Below are 27,820 nucleotides of genomic sequence, written 5' to 3' on the forward strand. Positions count from 1 at the left end.
CTATAATGAGAAGGGGAAGAAGACAAAAGCTACCTTACATTTTCTCTTAGCGCAGCCAGCCTCAGGACCGTGACCTCTTCAGCTCACGCTGAAAATGACCCAGCCCAGGGTCCCGAGGCACAGTCAGTCACCCAGATCCAGCCCCAGTGTTCTTCCTCTGCCAAGATTTAAACAGCGGGCCTGTGTGGGGCCTTAGTTTTTGTTTTGTGGTGCTGGGGCTGGAACCTAGGGCCGTGTACAGACCAGGTCTTCGAGTCTCAACATCATAGAAGGAAAGCCTTGAGAGAGACCCAAGATGCCCAATAAAAAGGCCTCACTGGCTTCTCCGACAGCTCTACATGGCCTTCCAGCATTAACTGGGCTGCTTCCAGTCCACTGCCTGGAAGCGGAAGTGTCAAGTGATGGCACCCTGGCTTTAAATCTCTCCAGTCCCTGTGATCAGCTGCTCCAGAGCTAGGAGCTAACCTAATCACTGTTCGTTACCTTTGATGGGGCAAACCCTGTAGGCCTTCCACAGCATGCGGCTATGCAGCTCCAATTCACAACAGTGAGAGGCATAGTTCTCAGGTCTTTATTATAAACACAGCAAGCCAGTACATTCTTTAAACAAAGCACAACTTTAAAATACATGAAATTTAGACACATTATATTCTTCCACTGCTGCATTATACAGCCTGTTTTTTGAATGAGCCATAGAGACCTTGGTGTGACTCACATTGAGACAATAATGAACAGACAGGTTAAAGCCACTTTCTTCCTAAGGGAAGGAAAAACTAGTTTGTGTGATATCACCTCCAAAGAAGACATGTAACAAATGCTAGTACTCAACAGTCATTATATTTATTTTACTAAATAGTATGGTTCCAAAAAACACCAACCAGAAACTTTCACTTAAAACTAGTCCCCTTCCGTAGCTGGCTGACTCCGACCTGTCCCCATGCTCCATCTGCGCTGGGACCTGCAGCCAGTGAGCTCTGTGTAGACTGCCTTTCCTGTGGACCTCAGACTGACTTCTCTGAACACAGATTAACTTCTCTGGATCGACACAAATCAAAACTTTACAAGATACAGGCACTTTATGTTCCCAGTTTTAAAAATAAGCCAAAGGGAAATATTTAATGACGGTTACTGCAACAGAAAGCTTGAAGAGTTCTATTAGTTTAGTGACGTACACTCGAACACAGACAGCATGGAACAAGTAAAACAAACAAGTTTAACTGGGTTAATGGTCACATTTGTAAAAAAGAAACCAAATTACAACTGGAGAAAAACTGGTATTTGAACAACTGAAAAATATGCCAGTGATGTGCATTAACATGCACCTGGGCAGCTGAGCAACATCTGAGAGCTCTGCAAGGATGTGCGGAGAGAAAAGCTAAAGGTGCTTTTATTCCACAGTATCTGATCAGAACAAAACAAAGCAATTTACAAAGCAAAGTACCAAATGATACTTCAAAATAAATAGTTCATCACTTTGATGAATATGTACATGCCGAGCCCGCGTTCCGGGGACTAACTATCTAAAAGTGGCATATCGCTATCCAGCGGGGCGGGGGCCAGTTCGCATAAATAGAACAGGGTAGCTTCACTGGCTTCCGCCTCAGTCAAGGGCTCCAGGCGCACAAGCTTACTCTGGGTCGGTTCTGGGTCCAGGCTGCTCTCCAGGAGCTCATCCACTTCTATGGGCTTCTCTGCAGAGGACCCAGCGTCTGCCGGTGCCACGGTGCTGCCCTGCCCCACGGCAGACGCGGGGTTCCCATCCAGGAAGGCGAGCAGGGGGAACGCGGTGTACTGGATGAGCTGCTTGTCTGTAAAGACAGCGCACACTGTGGCGGCTGGGCAGGGCCACAGGCTCCCCCCAGTCAGCCAGGACGTTACCGGAGGTGCAAGGCAGAGGCGCCAGTTCTTTCAGACCACACAAGTTAAACGGGAGAAAAAAGACTGACCAACTTACTCAATTTCCCCTCCCTGACGGAACCCTGAGAGGTGAAGCTAGGACACTCTGCGATCGACTCTTACGTACCACAAATCCTGGGTGTGCATCAGTGTCTACACAGGAGTCCTCAAAACAAAACCTACCAAAATCTGTAGTACCTCTATATCTACCTGGTTTGGACTTCAGTTTTCTTCCTTCTTCAGAAACTGGTTGAACAACATTATTCTTGGTAGCGTCCGGTCCTTTATTCTCAGACTAGAAGAAAAAGAAAGAAAACCAATTTAAAAATACTTTTTCATATATTATTTGGCCCAGAAAAGTACTGGAAAATTAAAATTGACACAATATGTAAATACTGATACGCTATCTGAAATATGCGGAAAAGGGAAACATTACGAAAAATGGTCAGAGAGATCTGAGTACAGTACAAAGACTAGTTAAGAAATCTGTCATCACAGGGATTAAGAAAAGAACCCATACTAGGAGGACAGGAGTTAGAAAGGGGTGGGGGGTATGGACACAGACAAAATTTGTCAAGGGTAAAACATGGGAAAGAATCAAAGACAAATGGTTTCAAATGCTGAGAGATAATTAGCTCTTTAAACAACTGAAGTCACTTTAAACAGCTCGGATTAAGCATGTGTCACACGTTTCTCTTCACTCAGACATGTGGAGTAGCTGCTCAGCATGACATGGTGACATCCTTAAAACCAGCCCTGCACTCAGAAGCCTGGAGGTTGGTTGACATGATGTTTCTTCTTGGGTCCTTTCAACCACTGTCTTCTCTCCTTAATCTGACTGTGATAAGGAAATTAAATCTTTAAGATCCTCAGTAATCTTTTCAACGATCTTCAAATTCTGAGGTGCTGAGGTTCACAGCTTTTTCTGAATAACTGTAAGTCCTAGATTTCTGCAAGCTGGGTAAGGATATACAGTGAAACAAAATCTGCAAAATACGTCCTAAAATTCCCTTGATATTTATTATAAAATGAAGTCGTACAAACTCCCAGGAAAGAAGCCCCAAGATAAACAGAAATGACTAAATCTTCCCAAAAATTTACATTAAAATATTTCATCACTTAGCATTAACAGTAAATACATAAGCATTAATAATACAAGAATCCATTTATACACTCCCTAGAATAGGTACTTCCTAAGAATAGCACTGTCATTTTCTAAAATGTAAAAACCAGCATGACATGGCAGATGGGTTTCATTTCCCACGAAAATTCTTATCACAGTGGCCACTTGGCCAGCCATACTGAGAAACACCCCTTAGGGAAATGTTTCCATCCCAGCATCCTCGTCATGCACAATGCAATGAGATATATGATCCAATTACTTGAAAACAATCTAAATTCAGAACTATAATAAAAGTCATTCTCCATTTGCTACCTATTTCTGAACACTGTATTCAAACTATTGATTTTTTTTAATAAGGAAGACAATCCAAGAACAGAACTCAATGTCTAGCAATAAACAATAAGCACATTCACTAATGTAACATGTGCTAAAAGTCCATTCAATTTAAGGTGTATGACATAGCAGCAATCAAATATGATATGTACTGCAACACAACAGCTGAACTCATCAACAGAGTCTTACACTATAAACGTACGCAAATGGTGGTCTGCATGCCAAATTCAGCATGCTCCCTGTTTATAAAAAAGTTTGATGAAGACATAGCCAAATTATTTATGTAGTTTTTATTTTTTAGCAGGGAGTGGTACTGGTGATTAGACCCTGGGGTTCTCAATGAACGAGCTGCATCTCCAGCCCTTTTTATTTTGAGACAGGGTCTCACTGGGTCCCTGAGCTGCCCAGGGTCAGCTCTAACTTTGACTGTCCTGCTTCAGCCTCCCCAGAGTGCTGGGATTAAGGCCGTGTGTTACCACATCCGGTACAGTCTTTCCTGAACTGTCTTGTCTGTGGCTGCTTTTGCATTACAACTGAGGTAGTGAGTGGTCCGGACAAAGAGCATAGAGCCTGCAAACCCAGAAATATTTACTGCCTGTCCCTTCAGAGAAAAGCATGCCAATCTCTGATATACTGAGTGCATAACCATTTCCTGATGCTGATTCTTCAGGCTCTAGCTTAGCTGTTACTGTGAAAATGTAGAAAATCTAGTCAGGCTACCTCCTCACACGTAACAGCAAAAATTTAACCCCATCACCGTAATTATTTGTATCTATTTGAAATATGCTCATTCTTAGATTATAGAAAACAAGAATCAAAATAAAATCCTGACTTCATATTCTGAAATTCAGACTTGATTTATCTTTGAGGTCCATAGGAGAAGGGAGTACACAGCTAGTCAGGACAGCATCTGCTCTGACAACTTCCCACTCCTTAAAAACCAGTTAAGAATCCCTTATCAACACCTGTTAAGCCTGTCTATATGGTTAATAAAATGATGGAAGCCTTCTAAGTTAAAAGTCTAAAATCTATACTTCACTTTTTCAATTTGCCAATTAGTACAAATTCCTGTTTTTAACGTGTGCTAATACAATGATGGAACTTAAAGAATGTAAGTATCAATACATTTTCAATTAAAAAAAGCTAAAAGGTTTCGAGGACAAATAAGAATGTGTGAAATGCAGCATATAAAACATGAAGAAATCATATTTTAATCACTGATTTCAATGGAATCTCTGAAGAGGGAAAGATTCGGTGACTTCGGATTTCATATCTAATTCATCTCACGTGTGTAGCAGAAGTGGGCAATGATCCACCCCATAACCAAGGTTATTTTCTCACTTCGAATTTTACTGTCTTGATCATGCATATTAGGTAAGAATATGAAATGCTTTTGTAACTGGGAGGACATTACTCTCTACTTACTAGGACTTTTTCAGACTTTTATGGCTATGGCTCCTGACAGCAACATGAATTAAAACTTACTTTTGTATTATTGATGTAATCTGTGGGATTCATCTGCACAGAACTAGTGAAAAGCTGAAAGACCAAACAAGAAAGATGATAAGTTTAAAAAATATTTTTAAAGAACTGTGTTCAAACTTTATACAACTACGTTGAGTGCAGAGCTCTAACTCCTGTACTAGAACTTTCCACACAGGCAAACGGGTTTAGAAGAGAAACTTGGGAAAGAAAAAGAACAGAAACAAAAGCAGAGCTAGCCAGACCTTGAGACAGAATCTCCCATTTCCCTCTCAAATCGGGGGACAAACCATTTGAGGTGAACCATGGTTTTCCCAAATTCTTTTGCATTTTACTCCACTCAGTGTCATGACCTTTAGTTTTTCCTCTCCCTAAATGCCTTCGCTTTCAGTGGTCCCGAGGCCCGAGTCTCCAAGTGCCTCTCTATTAGGTGACCTTTACAGAATCCGCTCTGTGACTGGCACCTTCACTCCACGCCAAGCCAGCCCACAGACAGCAAGACAAACCCACTTGGCTGACTGTAACCTCACCGACCACGGGAGTCCGAGGGTTAGGACCACTGCTCAGGGCACTGCAATCTGTCTGAAGGAAACTTTCACTTCAGTCACACCATGGGGATTTCCTCATCATCTAAGAAGTAACTGCATCACGATGAAAACACTATTCCTGCTCTCCAGGGCAGCTTACAGTCTGACAGACAAAGTAAGGCCAAGGCCAAAGAGCCAATGTACCCTCAGATATAATCCAGCAGGACAACAGAGGAGGGTGGGACTCCAAATACCAGGGATTCAGAGAACCAGAAGGAAGGAGAGAACCAGAAAGGACCTGTCAGCCATGCTGTACCACGTCTCGGTCCCTGGAGAACGGATAGGACGGGGGAGACAATGAAGCATCAGCAACCACAAAGGATGCACGGCGTGTTTGAGAGACGGGTGAGGCCCGCCCAATGACGCGGGCATCCTTGGCTGACCAGCGGTTACATACGTGGGCTGTGGGCTCCACACAGCACGGCCAGCTGCCGAGGCTGCATCCTCCCTACCAGCATGGGGACCCTGGGCAGGACCCGAGGAGACAGACTCAGGGCGAGCGAAAGGGGCAGAGGACACAGGTACATTCTTCTTCCCTCCTCGCTCGACCTCGGTTCCTCTCCTCAAAGTTCCGTAAAGCACACAGCAGGCTTAGAAACACGCCTGGGGCTTGCTCCTTCCTTCCTTCCTTCCTTCCTTCCTTCTTTCCTTCCCTCCTTCCTTTTCATCTCACCTATTGACCCGGAGTGGACACAGAGCTCAGACCCTGGAGAGCTGACCGCGCACTGATCACTCATCTCTGCGTCCCCCGCTTGTCAGGACCTCAGAGGCCTGACCAGATCCTGGCCCTGAAGGGGACACCTGAGAAGGCCAGCATGGCGTCCTTTCCGGCCTTCCTCACCGATACAGGGCATCTCTCAGGTGTGCCCAGCAGGCGCAGGTGCAAAATTAAAAGCTCCAAGGCAGCTGAGGGCCAGACAGGGCTGCTGGAATCGGAGTCACCCAGCACGGAGCCCTGCAGAGGGCCACACATCGCCAGTGCTTATCCCGTCTCTGCCGACTGAGTCTTTCACTTAGGAAAATGCAGCATGATTCAAGGGTAAAATAACAAGGACCCTGGATGAGAGAAGCAACAGTGAGGTCCAAAGGTGGCGTGGCCTGAAGGGATTTCACACCTACGCAGGACTTAGGGAGTGCTGAGATGGAGGCAAGCGAGGCAATCCGGGATAACTCTCCTGGGTAGGCAGACAAGAGTCTGGTGCCATCACGGAAAGCTGGAAAGCTGTAAGGGAGCTAGTTCAGGGAATAAACAGTTTGGCACCGAACAGAATGCGAGGCAAGATCTAACTGCGACCCCAAGGCATGGGCTCAGAAGCAGGCCAAGTGTATTCTGAACAACGTGACGACCTGGGGATGAGCACATCAGAGCAATCCTACGAGCCACAATCTCTTCCCAGAGGGGGAGCAGAAAAGAGAGGCAGAAAAATCAAGAGGGTAAAATCTTGGCTGCCTGGGGAATAATCACAAACAGAAGCCAGTGGGACAAAGAAAAGCTCCTCGGAAGAAACAATAGTTAGGGAGACAGGAAGTAAACAAAGAGATCCACACCTCTAAAATTAAAAAATATTCCCAAGGCTATACTATAGTTAATGCTAGTACTGATCATTATTAATTCTTTTAACAGCCCTTCCTATTAGGCATCAGCCTTCATAAGTGGAGAGACTGAGAATGGTTAACTTTTCCAAGGACAATAACCTATCTAAGCAACAAGCCAATAACAAACCCAGACCTGATTGATTTCAAAACGAACCTTCTCTGCTCTTCTACTACACTGGTTCGGTAGACTGGTTAAACAAAACAAAAAAGGAAGGGAGGGTAACACTCAGCCTACTTATTACGAGAAAACCAAGTTAACTTAGGCAGCACAGGGTTACACAGACGCAAGACAAGGTTTCAGAAAGGACCGAGTAAAAACGATGTAAAAAATACAGCCACTCATCTCAGAGTTTTGTAGCGATAGAATTAAGAGAAGCAGAAAAGTAAACAAGAGTCAAAATTCTTGTTTTTCAGATGGGGAAGATCTGTACCTATTGAGGACAGATGAAAAGACAGGAGATCGGGAAAAAACAGGCCAGAGGACAAGGATACAAACTGGCTTCGGGAGGAAGTGCTTCCTCTAGAAGACAGGAAATGAGACTGAGAGCAGGCACACAGCCTCAGGAACAAGGCCCGGTGGTCTCTCCTCTGTGTCGGGCGCTGAGGACAAACCAGGACGGGAAACATTCTAAGGCTGAGTGAGGTGATCCTGCTGAAGGCTACAAGGACCTGTCAGCGGCCAGAATGAGCAGCTTCTTTCACTCTTGGCCACCTAGGGAACGGCTGTTGAGAGGCCCTGGACTCTGAATGGAGACACAGCTCATAAGCTCAAGAAGGGCCAGCAAGGACGAGCATGAAGCAGGGCAGCACGGGGACGCTCGAGTCACTCAGACCGTGACCCTGGTTGGCACAGGGAGCCAAGCTTCAGAGGAAGTGATGTTCATCCCGTGTGGTGCTGCCAACCGGAGGCGGCTGATAATCCATGCCACACTGCAGAGGCTGACGGGAAACAGGTGGACGCTGCTAAGCTACTGAACTGGAGAGAAAACTGACAGGCAAGAGAGAACGAATTCCTCCCACCTCACTAAGCTCAGAGAAGGGTCTTCTGAAACTTGACAGAAGCTGTACTAAAGGCTGGAAGCCCAGAAAAAAAGAGCAAAAAGCTTCTCAGAAGAGAGAGAAACAATTGTTCACAAAAGAAAATGGAAACCGAAGAGAAGAAGCTTCACCTGAGTGGGAGAAGACCACACGGAAGGCTGTGGGAGGTGGAGGAGCTGGACAAGGGAGAGGAGAGTGGGAGACAGCGGCGGTCAGCGCCAGCAGAGGCAGCAAGGTTCGCAGCCACACCACACCCGGCCAGGCGCAGAGACGGGATGACAAAGGCCCAGGGTATAAAACCACAGCAAATATCATAAATGCGTTCTAATTCCTAAGTATGAAGAAGGATCACCATGCTGAGTCCTGGCTAGGTACTTCCACTACTTCCACAGAAGAGAGATTCAAGACAATTTATTCCAGAGTCCAGCATAACACAGCACCAGTCCAGACAAGGGCTAGTCCAACAGTGCTGAAGAGAACAGAGGTGCTTTCACGGGATTAACTGAGTTCCCCTCATGGGTGAGCAGCAATCACACTCCGCAAAAATCCCAATCACAACTGTTCATCCTTTGTGCCCGAACATTCACAAACAAAAAGGAAAAAATAAAAACCAGATGCACTGGTCTCTGAATAACCACCTAAACAGACACATGAGCACCACGGTGGAAATTACCCAAGTACCTACATCAACCAGGAGGTCTGGGTCGATGCTGAACTGCCTTCCCGACAGCATGGCTTGGAAGTCCTCCAGGCTGCAGTCGATACTGTCCAGGTAGTCCAACAGCTCGACCCTGAGGAAAAGGGGCACGGTCAAAAGGGCAGCATCAGAGCTCCTCAATCTGACACCTGACTCACCACTGCAACCTGATGATGAAACGCTCTAAGCAACGCCTGGGTCCTTACTAGTGAGTGCTTAATCTTAGGAGGTCCCAGTCATGCCTCAGGACCCTGAGAACTCGTAGCCTTCACACAAGGCTTCAATATGTAGAGAAAATAAGGTTCCACCACATTAACAGTCTGATTTACCATTTGCTTATTACTAGTCATTACACTGATCCAGTCACGGTATAAAGACATATAATTACAAACACAGATACTCAAAGCAAGCATTCCACTATAGAAATATAAGGAACTTGCCCGGAAAATTTCAAACTCCTCTTGGAACAATTAAATCTGTCGTTACAGAGCTCACCCTGCCCCGCAGAGGCAGCCCGGCGGGGCCATGAAAGCAAGCTCGCCCCAGCAGTTACACAGCTGAGAAGAGGATGGAGAAGCAGGGTGGTGAACACTCACTTTCCCAGAAGGTTGATGTTGTCATTCAGGATGGAGTCCATCATGGTCACGGGGTCTTCCGTGGCCAGACTGGAGGACCCGTTTAGCTGGACAGCACTGGACGTAAGCGGACTGCTGCTGTCGCTGCCTGAACTCGGGGATTCCTGGGCCGATGCCGTCTGCTCGCCGCTCTGAATGACAGGTGCATACTCGTCCTCATTGTCATCCTCAACAATGACAATGTCAGGGTACTGGCTGCAGCTGGATCAGCGGTAAGAGAAGAACCATCACATCTGCAGAGTAACTCAATGCATCGCACCACTCCACGGACTCTCCATGGAAATGCTCCCCAAACCGCAAGGGTTCAGCTTCTCGGGTGCGGAGCTTAACCACGCTCACTGACAGCTCACTGGTACAAGACCACAGAGAATTGACTTTTAAAACTTCAAAATAAAAATCAATCCTTACTATTTCCTTGCTGAGGTGTGGGGGATTTTATCTGCCCAAAGGTCATCAAAGAAAAAAATAGTTTCTTAACATTTAAATATTTTCACAAGTTTTATTTCACAAACTCCTTACTTGGAGGGATCAGATATAACATCCTCATTCGTTTCGGGAATAACTGGGATATTTTCTTCATCTGCATTATCATCAGTAACATCATAAATGATGATGTCATCTGAAATCCGCTCCCTTTGCTTTAAACCTTCACTCCTACTGTGCGGAGCCTAAAATATGAGGGAGAAAAATATACTGAAACCTAAAATATGAGGTTGAAATTATACTGACTACCAAACTGGGCATCATTTAAAAAACAAAACACACGTACCCCTATTTCTCAAATGCTGGAAAGACAACAGTAAGGAAAGCAGCTTTGTCTTCTGCCCTTCCGGGACATACACTAACCAGTACGAGCAATACTAGTTCACAGAGGTCTGAGCTACCTCACCTGCTCTACTTAATCACTACTTTTACTTTAAAAGTAGCTCATGATAAGCCCAAGAATATTTGCATGGGAAGTTCTTCAAATTCTAATACAGTATTTAGACCTAAAAAATAAAAGTCCGGGGACTTCCGAATTTGAAGCAAAATCACATGGCCACTATGTTGATAGGGATTATTTCATCTCAAGCAGCTTTCTTCGACAACTTATTATTAAATGGTTTTACTAAAAGAAAGATAGCACGTCAGCTATTTCACACTTTAATGTTAGCCTGGCATTTTTACCTACAGGTACATTTTAAGCTACAGATAACATTCTGGACATAGTTCTATTAATTTTTTTAAAAGTTTAGTTCTCAAAAGCAGGCTAAGATCAGTATCAGAATACAAAAATCTATAAATTTCAACACTAGATAACAGAGATGCAAGAGCACTTTATAGGAATACAGTTAAAAATACTTGAATCCCACGAAGAAAATAGTTAAGTTCACTTATTTAGAAACAACAGTTGGAAGAGGAATCAGATCTGAAGTTAATTCTGCTTGGGGAGTCCTGATCAGTAATAAATCTGAAGTAATATTTCTAATTCTAAGACTTGAAAGTAATGAGGCAAGCTCAATAGCAGAATACCCAGCATGGGGATTTAACCCTAGCACCTCAAAATAAAATAATAATAACAACAACAACAACAACAACACAATGGTTATAAGAGGTCTGGACTCTGGACTAATCTGACAGTAAACTAATCTACAATTGGATATAAATTTGACAAATTATCCACAGAGCCTGTGACAAAAATTAAGGTAAATAAAACTAAAACTATTTTGAAACTGCCAGAGGAAAAGTAGTACTGATACACATGTATAATAGGAGTTGTAAACAGTGACCAACAGAAAAATGCATAATCTTATTACATTATCATAATTACACTGCCATGATGTTCAATTTATACAGCACTTGAACTACATTTGTTTTATAAATCTCGAAAGTAACAGGAACTAAAAAAAGACATACTGGTCACATGTACAAAATGACAGCATTTTTATGAAGTTTAGACATAGGCAAAATAATACAAAATATTGCCCCTAGATGTACTCATATAAAACAGCCATGGGAAGGGGAAATACTAACTCAAGAGAGAAAGAGGGAAAGACACATGCCTGGAAATAGGCAACTGGGACAACTATATTTGCAATGATTTTTTTCTTAAAATAATCTAAAGCAAATAATGGAAACTGTCATGGCCTCACAGAAGTAGGGGCTGAGCCTTGCATTATTACTCACTGAACTCTGGCTGCATAACATAATGCCAGAATAAAATTTAGTCCAGTAAGATAAATACAAAAATGTATTAAAAAATTACCTTGTGGTGGTGATTATCAGCTGGTTCTTTGACTATGTGTTGAAACAGATTCTTCTTTTGGGCTCCATTAGTGTTTAGAAGTAGAGGCCTGGAAATCAGAAGAATGTTCATGTCATTCCACATTTTCATATCAAATAAAAGACTTCAGTGGGGAGGGACACGGCTCAGTGGTAGAACACTTGCCTCTCATGTGCGAGGTCCTGGATCAGATCCCCATCTCCACAAAATCAATCAACAACAAAAACTAGGAGCCCTTTAACCTGCCATGTCTCAGGAACATAAAGGCGGAAGTGAGAATTACCTAGGACTCTCAGCTCTATCCTTCCCTATTATTTCTTATGGTAAATATAATAAATTACTCTCCAGATAAACTTCACTGCCTGCTGAATCAAACAGGTCTTTCAGATTGTTCTTACATGGTTAAAAAAGGAGGAATACCCTAAGAACTAGTTAGTTAAAGTGAGGTAAAGCCACAGAGCTGCAATCGTGATTAACCCTAATACCCCCTTTCCCCTTCCAACTGTTCCTTTTGTCTGTCACTCTTCTGGGTCAGCCTGACAACGGCCTCTACTGACATTCATAGCTACCATAACCTACGGTTAAGATAGTTTTTAAAAACTATTTGTGGGATAAAGGTCAGAGAGAAAATAAAATCTGACCTTTTTCCAACAAATGGCCTCTTCTGTGGAATTTCTCTCCCGTGGGCCACCTAACACTACTTCAAACTGCTAATGTAAATGAAGAGTAGATTCTTTATTAACCGTGTATCTGTCTATAAAGTGACATTTAAGCTATTCTTACCTCTCAGAAATGAGAAGAATGACAGCAAAGAAGGAAGTACAGGTTAAGCATCCCTAGTCCAAGAATATAAAATCCAAAATGCTTCAAAATCAGACACTTTTCGAGCACCATAAGAAACTTTATGGTACATAAGTGAAAAATACTATAATCATAAACTTTATGATACCATAAGTGAAAATCTTTTTGAGCACCATAAGAAACTTTGTGATACCGAAAGTGAAAAATCCCATGCCTGACCTCTTGTGATGGGCCAGTCAGGTTCAGGCATATGACAGTTTGTCAGACCCTCCAGCCCTTTCAGGTGTTTGATATGTGTAGTTTCATGCACAAAATATTAAAAATATTGTATGACATTATCTTCTGGCTATGTGAGTTAAGGTTCTGTATGAAACATGTAATTTCTCATTCAACTTAAGAGCCCATCCCGAAGATTCCTTATAGATGCAAAGATCCCCAAATCCAAAGATATCTGAGATCCCAAAACACTTCTGATCCCAAAAATGTTGGCTAAGGAATACTCAACTTGCAAGATCACTCTTGGGTTGCAAATATAATTTAACAAGCAGTGACTATTCGGTTGGTATATCAGGAATATACACAGAATTGCAGGCTATTTGTGGCTAAATACTAAAATGTCTATGTATAAGTCAAAATGTTTTATCATAAAAACTTACCTTTTACGTTTTAAACTCACAAGTTGGTTATTCTGAACCAATGTAACAATAAACTGGACAATCTGAAAGGAAGAAACAAATAAAAATTCTCCCACCGCAGACTAATTCTTTACATTTACAAGTCCTATAAAATAAGTCTGATGACTTATGTCCTCTATTCTAAGTCACAGAATTTCTCACATGATAGTATTTGAAATCTGAATACATCTTATAATGAGATACAAAGAGATGTATTAGCTTCCAGCTCTTTGTTTTGATGATAGTACCAAACTTGACTAGATCCCAACTTTTAATTTAAAATATTTTCAAGATTACATTAAAATGGAAAATAGAAAGCTGGTGTTTGATAGGCAACATTTTTCTCACACTAAGTAATACAATTACAGCCAAAAGGAATGGCAACTTCTCTGAAAATAGATGATAAAACTTTAAGCTAGAAAATGTTTACTGGCTGATGCTATGAAGATTCCTGCTGAGACACATCTGTCAAAAGCTTCTTCTTTACAACCAAGAGACAATGACTTAATCTTGACCATCTGATTAAATTTGGAGGGAAACAGATCTGGACCTGTGAATAAGCCTTTTATATTTTATAGCAGTGTTTCTTAGGGTGCGGCCCGCAGTGAGGAACACTGGCCTAGGGACTTGTTACACCCTAAGTTCTCAGACACTGCTGAACGTCATTAGGGTGGAGGGCCCAGGAACCTGGCTTAGCAAGCCCCTCAGGTGACACTCACACAGGAGAACGCTGGTTAGGGTGCAGCTAAGGTGATACTACACGTCCTCCCTACCTAATGTGCTAAAAACATTAGGACCATAACGTAAACTATGAAGAGCAGGCAGCAATGAGTAAACGCTGAAAGTGAGCTGAGGATTACTGAGACATTGTGAAAGACTGACTTGTAATAACCATGTAATTACATGATTTAAAGAGCATTATCAGTGTGGCCGCCTGCCTCGTCAGCGCAAGGTCCTAAGTTCGATCCCCAGTAACAACAAAAAAAAAGAGGATTATCAATTAAGAACACCTATTGTTTAGCAAATTCCTCTCCAAAAGAGACTTAATAAACTGTCTGCTCTACAGTCAGTATCAAATATTCAATGGACAAAAATCCAGATATTTTAACTGAAGAGTCAAGGCAGCACCAGAGTCTAAAAAAGCCACTAAATTGTTAATTCAAAAGAAAATGCTGACAGCTAATGATCAGGCAACATTAAAGCTTAAAGTATCTATGGAGAAGTTCAACATCAATCTTTTAAAATTTTAAGTACTGTAGGACAACTGTGAAAACATTAGTGGTTAGATTTATGAGAACATGAATCACTGGGTAAATTTATTCTCCATCTCAGCTCTCTCTGGACACACTGGTATCACACTGTGTAAGATTTTCTTCTCTGAGGAAAAGATTTAACAGCATACAGCTTCTGTATCTGAAGAGTTCTATAACTGGTTCCTAACACGGATCACTCGATGAATCCAAGGCCAAACTTCACATTTCGGCAGCCAGGAACTAATTCTGCAGCCAGAGTAAAAACTACTGGTTGTCAACAAGCATTATGTAATTCTACTTACCAAAACAAACAGATCAAATTCAGATTTGACTAGACATAAATGTTGATGAGAACTTGACATGCAACACAACTGTTTTACCAACTACCTCTGCTTTTAGGAAAAATGTCTACATATTGTGGAATACTGTAAATTAAAACATTTTCCGAAACACTAACAGATTTCCTCTATGAAGTACAGAATAAAACAACTGTAACATTTAAGATCAGGTATTTTTTGGGGGGAGGAGAATAATCAGATATTCTTAATAGGGTTAAGCATTAAAGCCACCTGTAGAAGCTTTTAAAATATATGCACTTTGTGTACCAACTCCACACAAGGGATGGACTAGTAAGAGGAAGTGTCTAAAAATCCATGCATTCACGTAAACAGAACTGATTCTACATCCAGACCTCATCTGCATACTGACTCTGAGAAAGTACAGGGCTGCATCTGGTGCTCCTCCCTGCTCTCCACCCGCCCACCCACCTGCCACAGCTCCAGGTCCCCAACTCAGAGCTCTATTTTAGTCCAGGAGCCTCCCTCTCAGCGGGAACAAGCTGAGGCCCCCACCTCCCTCCAGAGAATCTGCGGCTTACAGTCCCGTTTACTCATGAGCAAAAAATAGCTGCCCTGTGGACCTTCGTGCTTTGCCTCTTATTAACAAAGGCAGGCTGGTAGGCAAAGGCGGACTCATGGACACTGCCGGGCAGGGATTCCAATCCCCCACTCAGCCAGCGCAGACGCTCAAACGCAGGACTCGTTTCTCAACAATAACTGCTTCTGTGCATCGGCTAACAATGCAACAACTCATAAAGCATTTCTCAACTCACGATTTGGTCGAGGGACTTAAAAATTAAATATTTCTATTGCTGAAAATATAGCTAAAAACACCAGAACACAGAAAGCCTGTTCTACAAGTTTTAGTTAAGAAATTGGTAGTGTATTAAGCGCCTAAGACTCAAGTATCTCAAAAGGCCCTTTTCTACTCTAAGAGCTGGGATATTACCTAGTAGTATGGAATGACCATTGCAGCAAACTGTTTTTGTTACTGCTAAAAAGCAAACGTAACAGTTGGCCTAAGCTGTTTACAGATTTTATCATTTTAGTTCTGTGTATCCAACACAGAAAAAGCTAAGATCAATTACTGACTACCCAGTAGGTTTTTGGTCACAACCAGTACTCATTCTACAATGCAGGTATCAGTCAGGGGCAAAGAGGTTCTCACCTTTCGAATAACTTGCTGCTGTTGTGCATGCTTAGCTCTTAATTCCGACACTTCCTTCCAAAGGGACTCGTTCTCACTACAATTTATTAAAAAACAAAACAAACAAAAACTCTCATCAGAAAACCAAGCCTCAATATCTTTAAGAATACCAGGGCCGGGGATTTAGCTCAGTGGTTCCGCCGTCTGCCTTGCAAGTGCAAGGACCGGAGTTCAATCCCTGGTACCAAAAAAAAAAAAAAAAAAAAAAAAGAATACCAGAGAGCTATACTTGTTTTTACTATACTATCTATTTTTGTAAGACTGGGGAACAGGTTCAATTACATAGCAATGGCAACTATCTTGGCACGATTCAGAATCACTCCATAACTGTAGTATCTGCTACCCAAGTCAAAACATATGCAAAACTTAAGATATCTACCTACACCCACAGGTCGTAGGCAATTTACTCCTTCTGACAATCTGGTTCATGACTTTATGTTTAAAAATAAGCTAAGCTTTACAGTATGGTTACCAACACAATTCTGACCTTGTGCCTCACTTTAGGAAAGAAAGGGATGTTTATTCTCATGCCTGGTATATTCTAAATCTTAAATGTTTTATGTGCTACTTAAAACCACTTATTTAAACTTCTCTATAAACTGCCAAGAGAGGAATCACTATCTTTATTGTACAGGTGGGGACCCTGGAGTGCAAAGAACTGACTGAAGAAACCTGGTATCATACAGATAATTCCCTAACCAATGAAGTCAAACTAAAGTACGTCAGACTCCAACACTATTATAAGAGCTGGCTCAAACACGAGCATATGCAAACCACTAAAATATGCTTTTTTTGTTAAAGCATATCCAGTGATATAGCAAAGCAGTAACTTGCCCAATATTAACAGTTTCTTTTCTTTCACTTATCTTTTTTGTAACTGAAAATTCAATTAAATATTAACTATTAGCAGAGCTGATAATGCTGACGTGCAAAAGATAATCCAACTATTAAAAGTTTTAATTTTCAGTATTTTGAAAACCTTCTCAAAAGCCATCATCCTTAACCTGGACTTTATAAAAGTGACAGTGGATTTACACATACAGATGGAGATTTTGATAATACTTACTAACTGCTGTGTTTTTGGACTCATATTTGACGATGAGTTACCTACTTACAGGAGATATGATCTGAAAGGATAATTTGAGAATTCATTTCCTGAAGGGCTAAACTGAGATGCAAAGAATTGGATCAAGGGGCAACTTGCAGACACAAAAGAAATAAATAGCATTTATATGAAATATGAACAATTAAGAAACATAATGCTCACTGAAAAAAGGATTCAAATTCTAAGGTTACTCTTAACGATGATATTTTAGTCATGAATAACTAATGCTCCACATTTAAAATGGGAGGAAAAAACCACCCTCAAGCCTTTGGCAACCACTGAGGGAAAATACCAGCTACTTACTAGGAAAAAATACAAGCTACTAGCACGGCAGGTTAGGCAAATGGTACCAAGTAAAGTAGTAAAACACAGTGAAGCAGCTTTCTCACGATCAAAGAGCACCACATAGTGCTCGCTGCATAGGCCCATGTGCATGAGTAGGACAACCCTCTGGTGTCTGTTCTTCCTATTTTTTGCTTCCTACTTTCTCCTTAGAGATAGGCCACACAAAGGGATTTTAAGAAACATCCATAAAAGGACGGCCAACATATAGGATTTTTAATGGGTGCCCTCATTTGTGTGAAAGCTGACCTGAGTAGAATTCTATTTCTTACACTAACTTAAAGATCTGATACTATCTCCTAGGTAAACTTACATATCCAGTTATTCTGATATACTTATTTTACATATTCTTTTGATCACCCCAATTAAAACATAATTAGGGTAAAGTCTATGGCCACTGATCAAAAAGGAACCGATACGTGCAGAAAAATGGCCCTTGATTTGGCTTCAACACAGTGACTACTTAAAATATCACACAGCCTTCAATCCCCAAAATATATTTTGTATTTGGAAATACTTTACCTTTTTAATTCTGAAAGCCTGGACTCAATAGTTTCTTGTTTTATTTGAACCTTCTGAGCACTACTTATAATTTTTGTTAAATCTTCCTGACGAATTTTATTTTCTTCAGGTTTTGAAGATGAAACCTTCCAAAAAGCAAATGTAGAAAAATCAAACATACACTGAACACCCACAATTACGACTCAGATCTTTCCTACTAGAAGGGGTTTCTGCAGCCTATTCAGGAGGTGAGCTCTGGTCCCACAAAGCCCAAGACAGAATTCTGGGCAGAGAATAAACTTCACAGCTCACGGGGCAAGGAAGCCAGGGATAATCACCCTAAAATGAGGTTCCCGCGAGCAGACATCTTAGGGCCTCTTAGTTCCCCGTCCTGCTAAACATTCCAAAATTCCTCTAGGTTTCTTGATTAACTCATTGCACATTTAATTAAACATGCACAGTATGGTAACAGCCACATGGAGACCATTCTGAGCACAAGGCAACATCACTAGCAAACGGGACCCAGCGTGTGTGGCCGCTGCAGGCGAGCGACGTGGTCTGGGCACACAGGATGTAACGGCGAACTCCAGAGAGCATCTCCAGGGAGCTGAGGTCCCAGCCAGCTGACATAGGCAGCACCCCTCGGTCAGAAGGCAGCAAGAGCAAAGACCAGCCTGGCACTGCTGAGCACAGGCAGGCGTGGGGCGGAGGGTCCGGGGGTGTGAGATAACTCCTCCCAGCAGGACACTGCCCTGTGCCCCTTCCCGAGGTCAGAGGCTGGCGGCCCTGGTCAGTTCACGTGAACAGCAGCTCACCTTCCTTTTGATGTTCTCCAGCAAGTCGTCCTGGCCTTGTTTGAAGTAAGGGTGCTGAAATTCGACAGGCCCATCTCTTTCCTGCTTTACAATTCCAGAGTCAATGTGCACCACTTTACGGAAACCATCTGGAAGAGATTCAAAATTCACAAGACCAAAGTGAGACCAAAGTGAACAATGAACGGTGCTCGTACTGAAAACGCTTCCCTCGCTCATCCTGACGAGGGGTCGCTAACGGCACCGTAAGCAAGCGGCCCATCATACTCACACATGTTCAGCTGCCTCACGAAGCTCGCCATGTTATTGTGCTTGAAGTATTTGGGAAGAATTTCTTTCGCAAATCTTTGTTCATCCAAGACCAAAAAACTCTGACCATTCTGAAGAGAAACCAGAAAAGGTCGGTTAGTTGAGGTCCTCTGATGTACAGCCAGACAAAGAGCCAGACGTTCAAACCCTGCAGTCCTGCGACAGCTTCACACCAACTCTACTCCCAATGGGGGCAATAAAACCAAACTGCAATCTGGGGCCAAATGGCAATGAAGTTTTTGATGTCGACCTCAAATGGAAAGACGCATCATATTCTGTGGTAAAAACAGAAGAAGTCCATTAAATAAGAAAAAGAGAAAGAGTACTTAGCACTCAGGAAGCTGAGGCAGGAGGGTTGCTGCCAGTTCCAGACCTGCCTGGGCTACACAGCAGGACTCTATTTCGGAAACCCACACACAAAACAAAACAAAAACGAAAAATAAACTGAAAATTTAGTATAAAAATACAGCATGGAACTGACATAAAGACAGCCACAGGGATAAACGGGGAAAAAACCTAGCCCAGAACTAAAGCCTGTCAGAGGGTTTTTAACAAGAGTGATACAATGACCATTTCATGGGGAAAAGCAGTCTTTTCAACAGATGCTGCTGAGAAAACGACAGATATTCACAAGCAAAAGAATGAAGTTGGACTGTAACTAACACCATTTATAAAGATTAACTCCAAAAGATGAAAGATCTAAACAAGGGCTAAGATAAAAATTTTAGAGGAAATCTTCATGACACTGGCTTTGTCAATGATTTCTTGGATATGACATCAAAACTACTGGCAAAGAAAGCAAAAACAGACAAACAGGACAACATCAGATTTTTAAATTTGGGGACAAAGAACATTAGCAATAGTGTGAAAAGAATGGGGTAAGAGATTTGTAAACTGCATCTGATATGTATCTCTTATATAAGAACCACAATTCAAAAGTACAAACAAAATAAAAAACTCAATTTAAAATATAAATATTTAAAATGCAAAATAAAAGATGTGGAGATGGGTGGACAGGAGGTGGGGTAGGAAGAGGAAATAAAATGATTAAGATATGATATGTGTATGTACCAAGTCTCCAAGATGAATGTAATTATCATGTATCACAAACATATACTAATTAAAAAATAGATCAAATCAAACCATAAAAAAGGCAAATTAATTTCAGTACTTTGGAAGGCTGAGGCAGGAAGACTGCAACTGAGTTTAGCCTGGGCAACTTAGTGACTTAGGGAGACCCTGTCTCAAAATTAAAAAATAAAAAGGGATGAGATATAGCTCAGTATGAAGGCCCTGGGTTAGATCCCCAGTATCATCAAGAAAAATGAAAGAAAAAAGAAAAGAACAAAAAACTCCAATAGGCATTTCTCCAAAAGTAAAATAAGTTTCCAATAAGCATATGAAAAGATACTCATTACTAATCATTAGGAAATGAAAATCAAAACCATGACAGCAGGTGACTTCACAGCCATTAGGATGGCTGGCTATCAGCAAAAAAAAAAAAGCAGAAAATAAGTGTTGACGAAATGTGGACAAACATGAGACCTTCTGAATGCTGGTAAGACATATAAAATGTGGAATACAGCTGGTGGCTCCTTAGAAACAATTAAACACAGAATTACTATATGATTCAGCAATTCCCATTCTAGATACAAAATTTTTTAAAAGCTAGAATTTGAACAGGTATTTGTATTGCAGTAGCATTATTCACAACAGCTAAAATGGGGAATCAACCTAAGTGTCCATCAACCGAAGAATAAAATGTCATCCAAAGATAAAGTGAAGGCCAGGGATTTAGCTCAGTGGTTTCACTGCCTGCCCTGCAAGCGCAAGGACCCGAGTTCGATCTCCAGTACCACAAAAAAAAAAAAAAAAAGATAAAGTGAAGTATTATTTAGCCTTAAAAAGGATGGTAATTATGGCACATGATGAAGCTAGAGATTATGCTAAGAGGTTTGGTCACAAAAGGATAAAGATGGCATGATTCTACGTACATGAACTATCCAGAAAAGCCAATTTCATACAGGCAGAAAGGAGCAGGGACTTACAACAGGCTCAGGGTGGGAGAGTGCTGGAAGTAGTATTTAATGGTTGTGAGCGTCAATCTGGAGAGAGGAGACACACTCTGCAGACATCTGGATCTGCAGGCGGATGGTGGTGAAAACACACTTGGAGGGGATGGCTGAACTACTCGGTAACGGTGCTGGACTGGACGGCAATCAAATATACAAAACAGCAAACTGGATCCGACAACCAATTCCACACAGATTAAGACACATAACATGTGCACTTTTCAGAACAAAGAGGTAAGTTAGTAAGTTATCTTCTCGCCTTAGGGCACACAAGAGAAAACAACTTGAAACTACAACAAGAGTAAATGATGCCAATCATAGAACAATGGTAGGTATCAAAAAGAACTGTGAAACTATATAGGACTTTTAAGAAAATATCAAAATAGAGGCTATTAAGGAGATGTAGTACTGTAAAGTTAATTCCCCCTAAAATAACTAACACATTAAATTCTCTTAATTAAAAAACGGTTTTTAATGTAGAGATAGATGCTATCACAACCAATTATTAGCTACTTAAGTTTATTTGTTAAAAAAACTAAAAACCTGAATCACATCAAAGATTAACTTTAATTTTAAGATTAATTTAATTTTAGAATATATTATTGTAAATTTACAAACTACTCATCCAAGGTAAAAAGATAAGCCATAAACTAGGAAAAAGTCAACACATATATCCAAAAAAGTGATACTATACAATATAAGGAATTACCACAAATAATAAAAGAACAGAAAAGTAGATGAAACAAACATTTCACAGCACAGGAAACAAATGGGTAATAAACATACATAAAGGTTTTGTGTGTGTATGCGTGTGTGTGTGTGTGTGTGTATGCATCTATCATCGGTAACCAGGGAAACATCAAATCTCATTGAGGTAACATTTTATATTCACTAGATTAGTAAAAATGAAGAATGACTAATAATCGGTGTGAAGAGGTAGGTCAAGGGCAAATCTCATGTGTGGCTACCAGGAGGACTTAGCTGGCTGGTGGTTTTCTTTTTGGGAAGCACCAGGTGCTCTGGCGGGGAAAACAGCCACATCCGGCTCTCCAGTGATCCAGACAGCCCTGGGAGGCCCTGGTTATGCGCACCAGGGGTGCACGGACAGAAACCTTCGGAGAGGCACCTCAGGTCTCCCCTGACCACTCTCCTGACTGACTCCCTTGCCTTCCTTCTCTTCACTGTTCCTTCTTGGTCTCTTCTGCTGGCTCTTCCTTGCCTTCCTAACCTCTCCCTTCTGGAATGCTCCATCCTTCTGCTCCTTTTGTGTTCACTTGTTTGCCCAGATGACTCCATTCAGTGCCGTGTCTCTGCCCCTGGAGCTCCAAACTCCACCCTGAAGGCTAAAGCCAGACCCAGCACCAGTCCACATTTCGGCTTGGACATCCATCCTCAGGTACAGAAGTCAGTCAGGCTGTTCACGGAGACTCTTCTTCCCGGCACAGCACTCCACTTCCTCCCCCTCACCTCAAAAATTAGGTGCGGCCACAGGACAAGCCTGCTCAAACGTAAGCACAGTGAACCAACTGTCAAATACGGGTTGGAAACCCTTATCAAAATGCCTGGGACTTTTGTGTCACACGGAGGATTCAAAAAAAGTTTGGAACAGATGCACGGACTTTATTGATCTGAGCAGCCCTCATTTCAAAAACCTATAAAAAGTTTCAGATTTGGAGGATTTTGGATTTCCAAGTAGTGATGCTCCACCTGTCATACCAGTGATCCACTCCACTTTCAGATTTAAAATGAGATCAAGCAGTATTACCACCAACGTTCCTCCTAATCGTCCCCCATCTCAGCAAGTAGTTTCTCCGGGCTGCCCAGGCCAGGTCGGAGTCATTCTCAGCTCTGCTGCCCCTCCGCCATCGACAGCCAATCCTCACTGCTTCTACAGCTGGCCCAAGTCCCAGCTCCCACGCCCAACACCACACTGGAAGCTCCATCGTCTTCTCGCTGGTTCTCTCATTTCTCTCTTCCGCCACCTGGAGGCCTGCGCCCACCTCCCTGGGGACCCCTGTGCTCCCACCCCTCCCCCACAGGCCTTCTCCCTTCCGTGACAGCCAGCACTTCACGTGTGCCATCCCTGGTGCACACTGGCTCATCACTCAGGCCTGCAAAAGGCACCTCCGCACCCTGCCTGAAATATCCAAGTCCACTCAGGTTAGGCACCAATTAACGATTCACTGGTGCAAAATTTCATTTACTATGTATTCTATAAGCACGGAACAGGGCTCCTTCAATATCATCTTTCTTTTGGTAACTGCCTTGGTGTCAAGCTTTTCGGATGGAGGACCCTGGAGAGAAGGGACAGGAGGAAGGTGTTCTTCTAGGTCGGGTGCAGGACCCCCTTAGGAGGCTCCTTCTCGCAGAGAGGCACCCAGCACCCAGCACCCAGTGCTCGAGATGTCTAAGTATCAGCGGCCCGGGGAGGGCCACTTTCCCTGTCATGCTCTCCGAGCCTTGGGAGGTTCCAAAGCAGTGCCGCTACAGAACGTCTCCTCAGCTAGGAGGAGCAGGGACTGACTAAGGGCCAGTGATACCTACCTTAGGCTTGCTGATTTTAAGGCCGTGACTCTGCCTCTGAAGCAGGAAGCAGCTGGGCAGTACGGAAGCAGACGGCAGGACGAGGCTCCAGCTCATCAGCCCTGCCCCGAGCTGGGAAGGGTGCTAAGGTCAGTACAGCCCAGGGATTCCTCCACTGTCCCGCGACACAGGGCCACTCTATCTCCGAAGGCTAGGGTCTTCGCCCTGAAGGAATTAGCTCTGATGTGGACACTACCTTAGTCCTATCCACAGTGGCCGCTCCATCGACCTCCTCCTATAACCCTTGGCTTGCCTCACTCCAGTTCCCCTGACACAGTTAGCAGGTCTCCTAAAAGTTCCCTGTTAGAATTACTGTGTATGGTTTCCGACTTCTGACTGGCTCACACCTGGCACAGTCTGCGGACTCTGAGTCATTTTCTTTAAAGTACCCATCACTATCTGGAACTGTTGGCTTACGTTTCTGGCGTTCTCTGTTAAAACCTACGCCGCACGAAGACAGGCAGTGCGGGTCATTACTGAAGGCACACCTGGCACACACTACGCGAAGCGTACAGATCAGCGAGTGTTTATGACTCATTTACTACACGAATCTTTGGCCAAGCGGACTAGACTGTATTTTCAGAACTTCAACTCCGTCAAATGGAGAAGAACGCCTCGCCTGCACCCATCTTCTTCTCCTCAGGCTGCCTCTCCTCCAGGGGTGCTCCTCGCTGCGCCGTGCGCCGTCCTAGTCAGGACCGCACTGAGCGCAAACTTGCCCTCCCTGCTACAACTGTGAGGCTCCGGCAGGGCAGCGCGGCACACAGCTCCTCCCCCAGAGCGTCACACGGAGGAGGACCACCGCAGGAGAGGGCTGGGGGAGACAGCGTCCTTCTGGCGCCTTGCCCACCCACGCTGGCTGCTGCCGCCAAAGAGCGCGGCGGTCGCCGCCCAAGTCTAGCAGTCCTGCACGCCTGGAGTAGAACACTCACAGCGTTCCGAAGTGTCTCATACTTCAGCCTCAGTACTTGAAAACATTTGTCGGACAGAAATTTGCAACTTTTTCTAACAACTGGTTTATAACGTAATGTTCACCAACTATTTCCTCTAAATATTTTCTCTCTTACGTGTACAAAGGAACCCCTGCAAGAACAACCTTTTCAGCAGGCCCACCTAAGTTTCATTTTACTCTTCTTCCACATTTGTGGCCTTTCTTGTTTTCACAAATATCAAAAGAATGCAACGGGTGCCGGAATGTTCCACACAGTAACAGAGTACCTTGGGCATCAAATTCACCCAGACAGCTAGCAAATAAGGATAAATTCTGGTTGTCTCCTTCTCCCCACTTCCCGATTCATCTCTGCTGATTTGAGAGAAGAGTAGCAGAGAACAGCAAAGAGCACAAAAGGTGGAACACGCGGAGACGAGGTCACTATGGCGAGCACTCAGCCTTCTGTAGGAGTCCTGAGAACTGGGACAAAGGGAAAACACCGGCGAAACAACAACCTTCCACTTCTTCCTTTCCTTACAGTGCGTCACTCAACATACACTGATTATCGGGTTTCAACAGTAAAAGTAATTCTTCACTATGGATGGTAAAAACTTCCACTTAACCTCCATAACCTCCGGTTTCTGAGTATCAAGTTTCTCCAGCTGCTTCCAAGCTCAACATGTGCCCTGCCTCAGCTTCAGCACCAAGTTACATTGAGAACATGCTTGTGGTTGTCTGCAAGTGCTATCTTTGTCCTGGATTACACCAACAATTGCTTACCAGAGCCAAGCACAGCATATAAAATCTTTACGTTGTGGAAAATGTCAAAAGAAAAAAAAGGAGAAAAAAGGGAAACTTTCATTCTGAGGAGAAAAAGGATAAAACTGAAAGATGCACAATGTATTTTCTTGAGGACACGCTAAACCGGAACACCTATTTTGAGTGGGTAACACATAATTCCAATCACTGAATGTTACAGCCATGTACCTAACGATCCTAATGAAGCTGATTTCACTTTTCAACGTGCCACATCACGAACTCCAAGGAGCAAAACAAAGTTGTGTAGTGAGTCTTTGCAGTTGTAAGACAAGCTTTCCAAGCTACATTTTCTCTCCTTGCCTCACACTCCCAGCCAGAGGAGTCATTACTTTCCACCTATGGGGAAAAGCCTCACACGCTGCCCTTCCCAAAACGGGTGCTTCCTCTAAAAGGCCTTGCTATGATTTTCACTCTGGCAGTATAAATGCTGAATTACATCGAGTGCATGAAGTTCAGCACAGCCAGTCTGAAGGAAACCAGAAACAATCATTAATAGCAACTTTTAAAAGAAGAGAGTAAACTGTTTTGGGTTTTCCACCTAACATCACTGTTTAATTCAAGTTTTATCTTTCAGTGTTAGCACTGCTCTTAGAAAAATCTGTGGGGGAGCAAGAATGACAGGCAGCTGCCCTTGCGCCAGGCTTCGCCCATGGAGACTGCCCACTGCCCACTGGCTTGGGGAGGACATGTTTCGCTGAGCCTCACCTGTGCGGACCCGACCTGTTCATGAAATTCAACGCAGCCGATGAAGACTGACCCTCGAGCTCAGAGACTTCTGCTACTGTCACATCGCTCGCCCACTGTGGCCAGCTGCAGTCACAGGTAAGTAATCTAACCTGTCCAAGTCTGGGGCCTCGTCTATAGAAGCATGAAGCTAAACCAGGTAAAAATTCTCTAAGCTTCTTTTCAAATATAATTCTCATAAATTTTCAGATATTTCACTGAATTATCACACAATGACTAAACATCTTTCTCTGGACAGACACTGGCTTGAGTTCGAACTGTGACTGTCCTACTGGTGCATTAAAAATATGTAGTTAAAACATAAACTTAGACTTAATGGGATAATAAAATGAGGCGCCTTCTTTAGCTTAGAAGTTACAAAATTTATGCACTTATGAATTAGTATAAAACCACACGTATGATACTGCCTAGACGACGAGAACGTTATTAAGATACTCTGAGTGATAAGTACATGAGACCTGCTGCTGACATCGTATCCTTTTGTGAAAACCAGTCAGCAATGTAGTTAGGCACGGTCTCCACGCAGCACGGATAAGAAGGCTGCTCCAACCCAACAAAGCAGGATAAAGTCAGCTGGGAGGAAGTTACTGCATGCAGCCCAAGCTGCCCAGGGCTGGGAGCTGCGTAGGACCACGCTGATCCGCGCCAGCCGGCTCTAATCCTCTGAAGATGAAAAGCACGAGACATCTGTATTTTCACCTTACATCGTACAACTGTTCAGAGTTCATCCAAAGCTCAATACACACACACACAGCCTCCTCTTGGGGTTTAGAAAGATAACCCAGTTGACAAGAACGACCTTGAAGAAATGAAATCCCAGAAATTTAGAAAATAAACAAATGACAGTAATATAAGGCAACGTGTAGTGCTGCAGTAGTCTAAACGTCCAGTGCGCAATACGGCGCTCCCAGTTAAGACAAAGCTAGCAGCGCTGAAGAATTATTGTAAGGGGAAAAGAGAGGACGGGAGGACAGCAGGTGCGGAGCGGCCGAGGAGCTCGCCCGCCCGAGGAACCGACCCGGCGCAGACCTGGCGCGCGGAAGCCCGGCGTCGCAGGCAGGGGCGGGAGGCGCCCGCACAGCCGAGCGACATCTGCGCTCCGTCGGGTGGCCGAGGACCGGGCCGGCAGCCCCGGGAGCGAGCCGACCCCAGCCTCCCCCGCAGCTCGGCTCACCCCTCCCGGATGCCTCTGGTCCGGCCCGGGCCGCAGGCACTAGCCATTGTGCGGGCGGCCGGCGGGGACCCGACCCGCGCGGAGGGAGACGGCGCCGAGCGCGGCCGGCCTGGGGCGCGGGCCTGCGTGCGCGTGAGGGCGGCCGCCGGCCGGTGCCGAGCGCGCAGACCGGACGGTTAACCGCCCCCCCCCGCGCGCCTACAGGAGCCCGCGAGGCCCATCCGAGCCGCGGGCCCGGCCGGTGCGCCAGCCAAGGCCGAGAGCGGCACACCGGGGAGGCCGCCGCGCCACCCACCTGGCTCCAGGTAATGAACTCGTTGGTGTGGGCTTCCTCCACCAGCGTCCACAGCTTGCTGAGGAAGGCCGGCACGTTGGAGCTCTGCTTCATTGTTCACCGGCGCGGGACACGGCTCTCCACGGCGGATCGCGGCGGCGGCGGCGGCGGCGGCGGAGGCAGCGAAAACAGCGAAAGCAGCTGCTCGCCGAGGACGCCCACTGCGCAGGC

At 43.9% G+C, this 27,820-nt stretch overlaps 1 protein-coding gene across 2 annotated transcripts; it reads right to left on the reverse strand.

Moving 5' to 3' along the window:
- Nucleotides 1-555: 555 nt before the first annotated feature.
- On the reverse strand, nucleotides 556-27,820 carry Hsf2 (heat shock transcription factor 2). Of its 2 annotated transcripts, none has more exons than XM_004860153.4 (13): nucleotides 27,611-27,820; nucleotides 18,955-19,063; nucleotides 18,687-18,814; nucleotides 17,893-18,017; nucleotides 15,885-15,960; nucleotides 13,108-13,169; nucleotides 11,633-11,720; nucleotides 9,907-10,055; nucleotides 9,349-9,588; nucleotides 8,741-8,846; nucleotides 4,838-4,891; nucleotides 2,107-2,191; nucleotides 556-1,808 (listed from the first exon to the last, which is right to left on the reverse strand). In XM_004860153.4, the coding sequence occupies exons 1-13, from the start codon at nucleotides 27,701-27,703 to the stop codon at nucleotides 1,513-1,515; spliced, it is 1,611 nt and encodes a 536-aa protein (XP_004860210.1). In that variant the 5' UTR covers nucleotides 27,704-27,820; the 3' UTR covers nucleotides 556-1,512. The 2 variants fall into 2 exon arrangements, with proteins under 2 accessions (XP_004860210.1, XP_021096303.1); XM_021240644.2 differs by lacking the exon at nucleotides 27,611-27,820 and adding an exon at nucleotides 27,316-27,449.

This window comes from Heterocephalus glaber, unplaced genomic scaffold, assembly GCF_053883595.1.
Source record: "Heterocephalus glaber isolate CG9 unplaced genomic scaffold, H.glaber_assembly_v1.0 deba00001550, whole genome shotgun sequence".
Lineage (NCBI taxonomy): Eukaryota > Metazoa > Chordata > Mammalia > Rodentia > Bathyergidae > Heterocephalus > Heterocephalus glaber.